A 13157-nucleotide genomic window follows, 5' to 3' on the forward strand; every position below is an offset into this window, starting at 1 on the left:
TCTAAATTTGCAGTGGGGCTTGGAAACCCTGAACATAGGGGCCCTAACACAGCAATGAGAGACGCATTTTGGAGATTGGCCCCTGGACGGACACCCGCATTCAACTTATGAACATTTGAAATACAAGAGAGAAAGCCATCTACATTTTACCTTGTGCAATCCCATTTCTACTAGGAAGAGAATTTATAGCCAGACTCCTTCAAAGGTTTAGTGCTGGGTGAAATAGTCCCTTTCTTGTGACCTGATCAGAAACGTCCATTCATATGAACTTGAGATGTTCACGGGAGAAACTAATGCCACAAAATTGCTAGGCACAAAAGTGACTGAAAGCATGATGAAAATAGTGAAGCTGAACAGGGAAATGTTTCTCCATGCAAGGCATTGATTCGAATGGTATCGTCTCCAGAAACTATTCATATAATTGAGGCCCTTACAAGGAGCCAGTTCAGGCCAATGAGACAGAGCCCTCGATTTCCAGCTTCCCCTCCAAACACACACAATCCAAAGTTCAGTTTGGCTGAGAAGAGCTGGCTGGAGGTAAGTCAGCAGTTCTGGAGTTTGAGAACTTGATGAAAGAAAGATGATTCTTAAAGAAATACAATCCTGGAAGTTTCAAGAGAAATGTGTTGGTGTTGAGGCTGCTTTTCATTTCCAAGTGACATGTTTTAACCTACCTTTTGGCCGTATCCTCCCAACTTGGTTTTTTTTTTTCTGTTTGAGAAACTATTATTTACAAATCAGGACATGAGGTTCATAGTGAAAGGGGTAGACATATCTATCAAGAACAAGAGCAAGTCTCTATCAACCGAGGTTTCATGGTTTACAGGAAATTATGTTCAAGCTGGAGCCATAATTCCAAGGAGAAAGGTGACACCACTAATTAACAACCACTGACAGTACAGGAAACAATAAGTATGAGGCCACAACTCCTTAAATAATGCAGAATAGTTACCAATGTTTATCATTTTAATCACAGAATTTTTAAGCTGGAAGGAACATTCAGCCATCTCTTCCAAATCCCTCAGTTTACACATGAGGAAACAGCTCATCAGAGATGGGGCAGTTCACCTAGTCCAATTGTCCAGAAAGAAGATTCAGAACAGAACCCCAGGGTTCTAATCCTTATCCAGTGCTCTCCCCAGTTCACCTAACAGCCATCCTTTGATCTTTACTTATTAACTTTCCTGTTTGACAAAAGTAACATTTTTTATTTTCATTTTTAAAAAGCAAAAGGAATTTCCCCTTTCACAATTAGGTTCATGAGTTCCACTTACTTTGTGTGGACGGACGTTTTCTCCTCCACTGCCTTTGTTGATTCCTGATATGCTTAAGCCAAAGTCCGAGCTCTCCGTGCTAGTGTTGTTGACAACCTCCTGAAGGGAGAGGAAGACAAGGAGAAGTCAGCTGTGGAAAGCGACTTAGAGATGCTGATTGTTAACTGTCTGTTCCGCCATGCCAAATCAAATGCTGAAGATCAGCTCTGACGAGGGGAAGCCCGTGTGCAATTTGGCCATTTCTGTGTAGTCCCAACAAGATGAATTAACTATTGGCCTGTGCCACATGGAAGGAGCTGTCCCTGGAAGCCATGGGCTCCGAGCAGTGGGGGAAACAGTTGTGCCTCGACCCATCCCCATTCTCTGGCTTGTCTTTTCTCCTGTGACCAGAGGTGTTTGTGGCCATGCGTGGCTGAGTTTGGAGAGGCAGCAGAGTCAACCAGCTCCTGTGGGATTTACCCTGATGCACCTCCACCTCCCTCCTGCCTGGGTCCGACAGCAGGGGCCAAACCATCCAGCCTCCCTGAGGGCAAGAGATTCCTTTTGACCAATTGAGTTTTGTGATTATTTCTTTCTATCCTCCCAGATATCTTTGACATTAGCTCTTTCCATTCTTTTCCACAACTTCTCTTGGTTCTTTTCTTTTTTTTTTTTAAACTTCATATGCTTTGTCCTAAACTAAGAGGTTCTAGGCACAGATCTCCTGAGTCAGAAGCCATCGGTTTTATTCACCTGCCGAACTCTCTCGTCTTGCTTCCCATCCCCTTCCCCAGAAAGGGGTGGGGAAGTTCGGGGTGGGGACCAACCATGTGCACTTTAAAGAAAGCCAACAGTAGACGCGGAGTTCCAGCCACACCTGAGACTGACCCTGGCCTACTTTTAGAAACCCAGGGATGTGCTTCGGGACAGAAAGACCTGTTACCTCGAATGGGAGGACCGAACTCTGCAGCAACCAGGTCCTCCTGCTTTGACCGAGCCCAGTGTTATCCAGCCCTCAGACCAGGGGAAAGGCTGGGGAAGGGAGGAGTCCCGTTCAAATTAGGAAATATTAGGAAGACTAGGGATTTGCCCAGGGTTTTAATCCATCGAACTAGAAGAAAATCTACAATTTAATGAAATCACAGGAATTTAAAAAACATAGGTCCTCCAAAAAAAAAAAAATGTGACTGTTTTTGTGGAGCTATTTCTCAGCTGCCCACAATTTTACCAACTCCAAGCAAAGCTGCACCGACCTGTTTAGGATGCTCCTTATGGAGGGGTTTGGCTTCCCCTGGCTTCCCTGCTGTAGTTTTGGACCGTGGCCGCTGCTGACTGATCTTGGGAAGATTTTGACAACTGTTACTCATCGCCCTGGGGAAGGAAACAAAGACCTTGGAGGAAATTATTCTAACACTCAGTTTGGAGTAACTAGACAACTATGGAGCACACATAAAGAAGTTCTTGAAAGATAGGCAGGTACACCACAATAGGGCCCTTCCTTCTGTACTATCCCCCCACCTCCCCACCCCACCCTCCACCCATTCTGGCCCTGACTTCTCCAGTCTCTACTCACTAGGTTCCTCCAAGACTGGGTTAGAGAGCCCACCTCCTCCTGGAGGCTCCAACTCACTCTTTTCATTTTTCCTTCACACCCCTTGGTTTCGCCCTTCTGAAATTGCTTTATTTCCCCAAGAACATATTGCTTTACAAACATTCTTCCATTTTTTCTTCCCACCTTTTTTTAAGAGCAGCACTCAGACCAGGGGAAAAGTGAGGAGGAGGAGGGCATCCTCTGTTCAAATTAATGAGCATTGGGAAGCCTAAGGATTTATCCATAGTTTTTATCCAGTGTGCTGGGTGTGTCCTGCCTACTTAAAACACCTCCCACCATGCTGCTTACAGTAAATGTCAAAAGGGGCTTATGAAAGGAAAGCAAGCTTACCTCATTTCTGTTGTCAAAGATCATTCATATTTGTAAAACAAATTTTCATCAGATATTATGTACTTCAGACAAAACAAATCAATGGGGCTAGAAGTCAGAATAGTGGCTAACTCTGATGGAGACGGTGGGGGTGGGGGTTGACTGGGAAGGGAGCCTACTGGTAGGCTACAAGTGGGGGTAGTTATGAATATATGTGCATTTGACTGTATATATGTAACATATCAATACAAAGGTAAAATAAATCTCTTTTTTACATCCTCATAATTAGATGAACAACTCAGTACTGGAATATTTTTAGATAGGGGATGAAATCAGAGAGAGGCAGAATTTGCTCATGGGAAGAACACGAATGCTCACACTATCAGTTGTTTGGTTCACTCCATTCCCCCCATGTTCTAAGTGGTCTCAGAGAGCTGCCGTTTTGACTCCTATTTCTTTGTAGGAAAGGAAAAGTTGTTCAATGTGTCTAATACAAACACATAGCAATTTGGCCAGCAAGACCACTCATGCCAACAGTAGTACCACCAGTGTCCACACATGGCGACCCCAGCGTCGGGCCCATGGGTGAATGTCATGAGCAGTGGACAACTGCCAGTTTCTCAGGCGTCAGTTTTTCACCTGTAAGCGAGGAATCAGAATGTCTGTCCCGCAGGCCTTTTGTTGGCACAACAACGAAGTAGTTATGCGATGAGTACCAAGCATATTTTCCTAAATGCAAACCCTTATGAATAGTATTGATTTAAATGAAGTGAGGAGATATATATATATATATATATATGTATAGTCGAACTTGCCTCAACATCCTTGTGGGGCTGTCGGGGACCTGGGAGTCTATTTTCCCCACTGTGGTTTCCCATTGGAGGCAGTTGATTCACAGACTTGCTTTAATGTGAACAAAGACAAGTGCTCTAATGTGCAAAGCATTGTGATTCATTTTCAGTCAGCTACAATGATTGTAAAAATCCTTTCTGACGTGGAACCAAATTCACTCCGCTTTAATTTTAGTCACCAGTCCTAGGTGTGCCCTTTGGAATTCTGCAGAGAAGGTCCAATTCCCCTTTAGAGAGCGAAGACTGCTACCGCATTGTTCTAGGGGCCACCCCACCCCAAGTCTTTTCGTTCTTCAAGCTAAACGTCCCTGGTAGTCCCAGTCATTCCTAAGGTCACCTGCCTTCCAACTTCTTTTTCATCCTGGTCATCTTCCCTTTCTCCACTGCCTTCTGACCAGAAGAGAGTCACATGCTTGCTGGACACTATTCCCATTGACAAGGCCCGAGACCACACTAGCAATCACACTGCACTGTCAACTCACACCGCATTTGCCGTCAACTCAGGTTTCTAGGTCTCTGATTTCGTAATGGGGCGCTATTTGTTCTGACTCTTTGGTTAGAGCTTAAATCTTGTTTTATTAAGTTTCATTTTGGAATTTTGGGCCCATCTCCCAAATTGTCAAGATCTTTTGGCATCCTGATTCTGTCATCCATCACATTAAATAACCTTTTCTCCTTTGGATCAGCTGCAGATCCCTAAACTGGGAGCTTGCTCTCTGGCGTGAGATGCAAAGAATTAGGAAAAGGCACTTTCATTTGTTAATAGCCAGTCTCACGACACAACCTCTCGTTTTAATAACTATCTTTGAGTATAAAACTGTAAGCAAACACCATTCATTACTTTCCTAGTTATCCTTCCTGACTCTAGCCATTTGCCATCCAACCTTTATGTCTGCCAGGTATAAATATCTGCTCAGAGAGGAGCTGAAGGAACTCCAAGCTGTCAAGCTCTATCCGAGGAAAGAAAAGCACTTTGAACGACATTCTGCCAGATGAGGAGTGCTGAGGAAATTCCAAGCTTGAATGTGTGGCTGAAAGAGAATCAGAATCCGAATGCATTCCAAAGCTGGCCTCTTAAAATGCTCCCCGCTGTTTCTATTCACAAGCAGTTATTTATTACCAGAGTCTGACCAGCTTTACGGAACTATAAACAAAAGAATAACACTTTGGTCAAAACAATGAAACCGTTCCTAAAGAACAGCACAAAGAAAAGGTGGCCTCAGGCAGAGTATTATTGTGAGTATTCTCACAAAGCATGCAGTGGGCTCCACGGCCATTTTGTATGTGATGCCAAACAGCCCTGTGAGGTGTCTGTCCCTTCCTTCTTAGGCTGCAGACAGAGGACTGGAGTCACAAGTGCAGGGAACTTCGCGGGGCACATGGAACTGACACCTCCTGAGTGCCTAAGACTCATTATGATTGCAATCTAAGTTTTCCTTTTTCAAGTGCATTCTTAAATTTGAAGAAATTTTGTTCACTGACCGAATGGCTGTGTGGCCACTGCCGGAACCCCACTTCAACCTTACCCTAAAGTTGGGGCTTTATTTTAATAGCAGAATATACAGGCCTTAATGCCCCAAAACTATGCCGTCCTTGGGAGCAGTGTCCTTGCTCTCCTGGCCATTTCCGGACGGGCTCCGACTGCAGGGCTATGTGTCAGGAGTGGGAAGAGCGGGATGGGGCGGACATTGAGGCAAGAGTGGAGGGCCTCGTGTCTATTCAGCATGGTCGAGGAACAGAGGGGCTCCGATCAGATGCGACAAGTCTCAAATGAGATTTGGATTTGAGAAGCTGGAGGAAGGGATCTTAAGATGAGTACGAGAAATGAGGAGAAAAGAAAGTCCTGAGTATCTTCACATGAGTCAGGACACGTGATCTAGGAATGCGCAAAGAAACAGACATGATTTAGAAGGGGAAAACAATATTTCTTGGGTGCTCACTCTGTGCTGGGAACTCACTATGTGTCAGAAACTTGCTCCAAACTTGTAAGTAGCAGAGTCTGGAATAGAACCTGAGCCTTTTAATCTCTGAGGTCCATACTTTTCATACCATGTAGCCTAGAAAGATAGAGTATTATTTGCAGTAAAACCAGGAGACCCAACAGACACTGGCCCAAGTTCTAGATATCTTTAACAAGAAGGGAATCCATGGCTGGGCCCACCAAGGTCACATGACCACAATTTGATATTGCTGGTAGACAGTCATGGAAACAACACTGGAGAATCTTCTGGAAAGAGTCTCACAAACTCCTAGAGTTGAGTAGATCAAGATGAATTACCATTCACTTTACCTTCTGTTCTTCCCTCCACTTCTTGGTGGTAAATTATTTTCTGCTGTGGCAAAACAGATAATGGGAGGAAAAAGAAAGAATTTAATTTTGAAGAGAAAGTGACTTTTTAGGTATGTTTGTCCTTTTACATAGTTCTTAAATTTTGCACTACAGCATTTTGGAATCTAAAGACGCTAAACTCAGCTAGAGAGAAGTGAAAGAACCCTGGGCTTCCCAAACATGTCCACATAGAGGAAGACCCCAAAGGCCGGGATATTAAACTTGTTGAAGATCACAGACCTAGTGACAACTCCATTATAGGCTAGCTTTAGGTTTTCATGAACCTGATTCCGTTTGCTGTGCTCTGTGGGACACCAGGATGATCACATGAGTCAGGCAGGGACCATTTACTCTGCCAGTTTACCTTAAAATAAAGTCATTGTGTCCAATATCCCAGGATAATGTGATTCCAAGCTAGATCATAACTAGCGATCCAGAAATCAGATCATGTCAGTAACAGACCTGGCGGCCCAGAGGTTAGGAGTCAGTGTTTTCTCTGCCAAGACCGGGATCCAACAACTAGCCAAGAACTGTGAGCTCTGAACCCTGCATTGGAAGGGAGCTCGAATAAAATACCTCTCTCTTGGACCCCTTTCCTGCTCTGAGATTCGGCCCTAGCTATTTTTAATTGACGTTCCTCTCGATTTCCTGGTCCCCACATGAAATGTTAAAGTCTGTGGCTTAACGAGTGCCTTGTAAACAGGACAATGATCTCCCTTGGTTTATAATTACTTCCCCCCACTTACAGTCTTCTAAGTCAATGTTACTACAAAACATCGGGCCCTCACTTTAGATCTTTCCTCCAGACAGCCTCCTTGACTGCTAACCTATACTGGGTCTTTGCATTAAATTGATCATTATCTGGATTGATGGCTTTCAAAAGCATTTCATTATCTATACATGAGCTATTAGCTTTACCAATACTCATTTTCATGTTATTTTCAAGATAGATAATAGGTCTTCCTAACAAGAAAAGAGTCTTCTATCATTTATCCTCTTCTAACAGCTCTTTCCATCTCTAAAGAAATGAAAGTAATGTTGGTCTTCTGAAAAGTACCTGTGATACACTGGGATTTTGCTTTCATTGCCCTAAAATATACATTCCTCAAATAAACGCCAACATAACTAAAGGAATGCTCGTGTCCAGATGATCATGTTTAAACTGTCTACACTGGATCTAGGAGAAGCTACACGGTCTTTCTGATCTATTCTTTCAGTACAGGGTGAGGGGCACCATCACTTTGGGAAGAAAATGAGGAAGAAACATTCATCTTAAAGATGAGATGATGTTTTACTTCTAGAAAATAGTCATGTACCTGTGTCCGATGCCTTTTTGACAATTTTGGGATATTTCTGAAATTTTACAAAATAATAGCTCTCATATTCCATCAAAATAGTTTCGAGATCAATATTGTCACAAACTTCAAAGCGTCGTAACCCCAGTTGAGTTTCTTGCTCCAAAGCATTGGCTGCATCGATATATCTGGTCGTTTCACAGAAGAAAAATAAACAACAACAAAAAATAAACTCTGAGTAAAAAGAATAAAAAGTTCAAATACAAGCATTAAAAGTTCAGAGAGACTCAATACAAAGAATAAGCCTGTATCAAATAGTATATTGAAAACTAGAAAACATTATATTCTCCTTGTAGAGTATGGAACATCATATATGTTAAATATAGCCAAATACTGTCTTTCAAAGCTGTTGCCTCTGGAAGATACATGCTTATCCTAATGATGTCATCCTTTTTCAAAACATGTTTGGAAATGCTTAAAGGTCAAATAAGTAAGTCGATGAACAAAATGTCTTATGATTTCCTGTTACTCATTTAGCCTGAAATGTGTATTTGCCCAACATAATTACTTCTTTATCCACCAATATTCATTTTAGGTAACATTTGGCAATGGATAAAACCTAAATTCAGCCCCCAAAAGCAAGATTTACCATCACTGAGGCAATTCAGAAGAATATGTCACGAGCTCTGAAGGAAATTCCTATGGCATGTTGATCGACATCATTGAGGAAACTTACTATCTGATTGGATGTATTATTTCTGCCAATTTTTTCATCAGTCACATATTACACTACTTCTATATGTAAGTAGCACCTTCATCATGGGTTGTTCACTGTCATTTTTAACTTGTTCCATTGTAAAACTGTCTGACTTAAATGGTCTTAGCAATAAAAAAACAAGGGCCTTTCATCACAATCCTTTGAAAGGAGAAATATTTTCCGGGTCTTAATTCTTAGTTCTTAACTTCTTTTTAAAACCAAGGACTCTCTCCTGGAAAGTGTGCACATGTGTAAATATGCACAAATTAGCATACAATTTCAGGGGCTCATTCAAGGACCTCAGATGGAGAATTTCTGCTGCAGGTTAGAGTTCTTTCTGTTTGACTTCATTATGCAGAAGTTCTTTACTTCTAGGAAAGTAAAAGGAGAAAACATTCTTTTTTATTATGCTCTTACGTCTTCCCCAAATTCAGGCCAGTTGAAAGACTGAACTTTCTTAAAAGAGGTTGCCATGATTATTTCCAATGACCTTGCTAATTTTAAAGAACTTTCAAATGTCAATTGACTAAACTCAGTTAGCTTCTATATTTATTGATGACTCACCAGGCTTCTAGACAAAGTCTCAATCCCCATTTTACAGAGAGAAAAATTAAATCCATTTTTCATGAATAACCTTTGTTTAGTAGGCTAATTTATGGGAAAAGCTAGAAAATACAGGCAAGTCAAAAGAAAATTCTACCACTCAGAGATAAGGACTGTTAACAATTTTTCTATTGTTCCAAACCTTTTTTAATGACTAAATACACATATACTTACATATATGCACTTGTAAAGCAAGAAGAGAATCGGAAGATGGGAACATACACTATAGATTGCTTGTAGTTTTTACTGACATCACATTATATTCCGAACTCTTTGCAGGATCATAGAGTTTTGATTTCAAAAAATGTATAATAGATGATGGCAAGTCCTGTAATTCCTAAACTAATTGATCAGGGGAACAAAACTGCTTCTGTGTGTTCCTCTTACACTGTTTGAGCTTGAATGAGGTCTGAACTTACTAGGGTTGGCAGGAAGAACCACCAGAGGTTCTTCACAAACAAAGTGACAGGACAGCACTGCAGGAAGAGGCGTACACAGTAGCGAGCAAGGCACAACAGGAGAAACGGGATGCTGTGAACAGGCACTCAGGCCCAAGGAGATCACGTATGGGCTACGGGAGCCCACGTCCATTACTCTCCACTGTCTCATTTCACCAATTCTCCCTCACACATTCAAACTCTGGTCTTTCTGTTTCCCTAATTGTTCCAATAATACCATACCCCTTCTTTCTCCGTTCCCCTGCCTGGAACGTCCTTGTTCATCATATCTGCCTATCTATATTCAAGACCAGCTCACATTGCCCTCTCTTCAAAGCTTTCTCTGATCGCTTATTCTAATCCACAATAATACATCCTCTTTGCTGAATTCTTGACACGGACGTGTCCTTAAAAATACCTATACTGTAGTTAACTTTTCATCTCTATAATCTACTCACAAGTCCCTTTCCCAGGAGGTCTCAGGGAAAATGATCAACTCTAAGAATTTTCATCGATTCACAATGCAAGGGGCCATCTTGTGGCATAAAAGGGAAATGCATGCTTTGCCGCTACACAGTGTGAACTCCTTAGGCCATAATAGGTAGGTGGCCAAGTTTCCTCCCCCTGCCAGTTACAGAATGGGCATTGCACGGAAAAGAGAGTTGAGCATAGGTCACCCAGATAAATGCAATCCCTTTATTTTGAAGGAAGGAAAGTTGAAGATTAAAAACATTATCTGTGTGCGCGTAGCCAGCTCTGGGACCCTGGGAACCTCATTGGAAAGGCCTACATTTCTTCGAACCCGAAAAGGAAAAGGAAGGTATTACATAAGCTGGGTATTGTTGTTAATATAGTCTCCAAAGGCACAATGCAAAAAATATCTAAGTAAATGAGGTAATAAATGTGTCTAGGGTGCTGGGAGCGGGGCAGGGACAGGTACAGCACAAAGGATTTTTACGGCAGCGAAGCTATACCGTATGATGCTACAGTGGTGGATACGTGACATTATGCATTTGTCAAAACTCCCGGAATTGTACAACACAAGAGTGAACCCTGACGTAAACCGGCCTTCAGCTAATAATAACGTACCAATACTGGTTCATCAATTTTAACAAACATACCACACGAACGTAAGATGTAAATATTAGGGGAGACTTGGCTGGGCGAGGTGGTTACTAGCATATGGGAACTCTGTACTTTCTGCTCAATTTTTCTGTAAATATAAAATGGCGCTAAAAAAATAAAGTCTATTAATTGTTTTGAAAAGGGTGTATCTGGAAAAGTGGAGGTCAGAGAAAGAGAGTAATCACTTCTGTAAATATTTGTAACAGAACATACCCTTCTTGTGTTAAATAATGCAAAATCAAAATAAGAAGATTTTTTCGTCGTGCTTCTGTTCTCATCTCGCACTGTGAACAAAAAGGAAGATTTAGATGGGATGATAATGAGATATAACATTCCTCTAATAGCAATAAACCCTCGAAGGTAAAGATAAGTTGTCAAAACCAAGAAGCATAACTTAAAGGTTGGAAGGCAGTTTGATGTCTCTCGGGATATGTGAAGTTGTTTTCCATTGCTGTTTTCTACTTAGAGCTGCCTTCTCAATTAGAAACTGAAGGGATCATGAATTATATTAGGATTGCACTTTACCAGTTAACTTCTTACTGCCAATCAAATTGGCATTTTATTGCTTATAACCCTCCTGTTTGGACCAGGTTAAGGAAAGTAATGATAAAGTTAAACTCGTGAACCAGAAATCAGCTCTGACATCACAGGTGCTCACCTGCTATTACACCTTAAGTGCACACAGAGTCCCGCCCAGTCCCTACACAAACATGGAGGTGAGTTTCAATAAACCACTACGGGGTAACTGCACAGCCAAACATTTAGAATAGAGTAACAGAGGCCATAAAAGGGATATTCCTGCATAATAATGTCTTTATTCAGACTGGTGAATTTGTACATTTATTCACAGTGTTGATGTGCTACAGTTAGTTATGTGGTATCTCAACTTATCCTGAAATGTATTCATAAAATACTTTCGGTAATATCTCTCTATTTGAAAATAACTTATCTAACATCTTTACCTAAAGAGAACACAGGTAAGAACTGGATAAGACCAGAAAAGGCCTCTGAGTGGCCCAAATTATGTCATAAAATTTATGCACAAACACTCACGTGCATGACATAGAAAAACTTTTCAGGGATTCATCCAAAGCATTCTAAAAATTAATGTAATAAAATTAAAATATGCATACCATTATTTAAAAAACAAATAGTATTATAATTTTTATTTTATGTTGCTTTTTAAACAAATAATAGTAAAATACATATAACATAAAATTTCCCATTATAACCATTTTTAAGTGTACAGTTTAGATAGTAGCATTAAGTACTTTTAAATTGTTGTATGACCATCACTACATTTATCTTCAGAACTTTTTTATCTTCTCCAACTGAACTCTGTATTCATTAAATAATAACTCTCAACCCCCATCCCCTCACCCCTGGCAACCACCATTCTACTCTGTGTCTATGAATTTGCCTATGCTAGATACCTCATATAAGTGGACTCATATAGTACTCGTCTCTTGTGTTTGGCTTATTTCACTCAGCATAATGTCATCAAGGTTCATCTATATTGTAGTATGTATCAAAATTGTCTTCCTTTTTAAGGTTGAATAATATCATACTGTACATTTTTAAAGAAAAAACTAGTCTTCTGCTCCACTCCACTACCCCACCCCACCCCACCCCTTACTCTCTAGAGGCAACAACTTTAATTACTTTAGCTGTTTCTTCTGACATTTACCTCCATGTTTCTAAATTTATCACTGTTTCAGATACATGAATATTAGATAATATCTATTCATTTCCTGATAAGGTAGATGAGGATTAAGCTGTTTTACACACTTCTCACCCTCCCCTCCCCTTACGGGTATATCAATTGCTTAGATTATCATGACCATGTAAATAATGTTCTCTGCTGAGTTAAAAAGTATAATTACTTTTCCATTTCTGTACAACATTATTTTTTGAAATGAATAATTGCTTCATTTAAAAAAATTGGTTACTTTTCTATGTACCTATTGCTAATTTTCTTTTTTGTCTCTGTAACGTTTCAATTTTGGCTTTTTATTCTATTTTCTGGGAAATTTCCTTGGACTTGTCTTTGAACCATTGTACAGAATTTATTTAGACAATAATATTTTTAATTTCCAAGAGTTTCTTCTTATTCTCTGATTGTTCCTTTTCCACAACATCTTATTCTTATTTTATGAATGCACTTTCTCTTGTGATTCAACGTCATAATGAAGAGGTTCAATTGTGTTCTATATTTGCTGTTTGAACAGGCAGGTAAAATGCTAAACTCTTTTGTAAGAATCATCCGAAATGATTCAAATAAAGTTTCGTTGAATACGGTGATAAGCTTTTATTCAGATTACTAGAAAACACAGCACATAAAGCAACGTGTACTTTAAAGAGCTTGTGAAGGAAGTATAGTAAGGACCACTTGTTCGACTGAAATTTATTTTGTTTTCTGTCATTCAAAAGGTAGTTACTGTTTTTTTTTTAAAAAAAAAATGAAGTAGCATTTTATTTATCACATCTTTACATACATTTTTTGTTGTTGTTAGTTAAATGTTTTGCTTTGAATTAAGTCTAAAATCAAATCGGGGTTCTCAGAAGTCCAAGAGAAAAGAGGATTAA

General features: G+C 40.3%; 1 protein-coding gene across 1 annotated transcript in view; it reads right to left on the reverse strand.

The window, feature by feature from the left end:
* KATNAL2 (katanin catalytic subunit A1 like 2) overlaps window positions 1–13157 on the reverse strand; it is a 61854-nt gene that overhangs the window by 26038 nt on the left and 22659 nt on the right. The window contains exons 2-6 of the mRNA XM_011361017.2: window positions 10785–10855; window positions 7671–7837; window positions 6316–6358; window positions 2507–2624; window positions 1275–1373 (exon numbers count right to left, since the gene is read on the reverse strand). Of these exons, the coding sequence (XP_011359319.1) occupies window positions 1275–1373; window positions 2507–2624; window positions 6316–6358; window positions 7671–7837; window positions 10785–10855 (498 nt within the window). The remainder of the gene's footprint in view (window positions 1–1274; window positions 1374–2506; window positions 2625–6315; window positions 6359–7670; window positions 7838–10784; window positions 10856–13157) is intronic.

This window comes from Pteropus vampyrus, unplaced genomic scaffold (genome assembly GCF_000151845.1).
Source record: "Pteropus vampyrus isolate Shadow unplaced genomic scaffold, Pvam_2.0 Scaffold3, whole genome shotgun sequence".
NCBI lineage: Eukaryota > Metazoa > Chordata > Mammalia > Chiroptera > Pteropodidae > Pteropus > Pteropus vampyrus.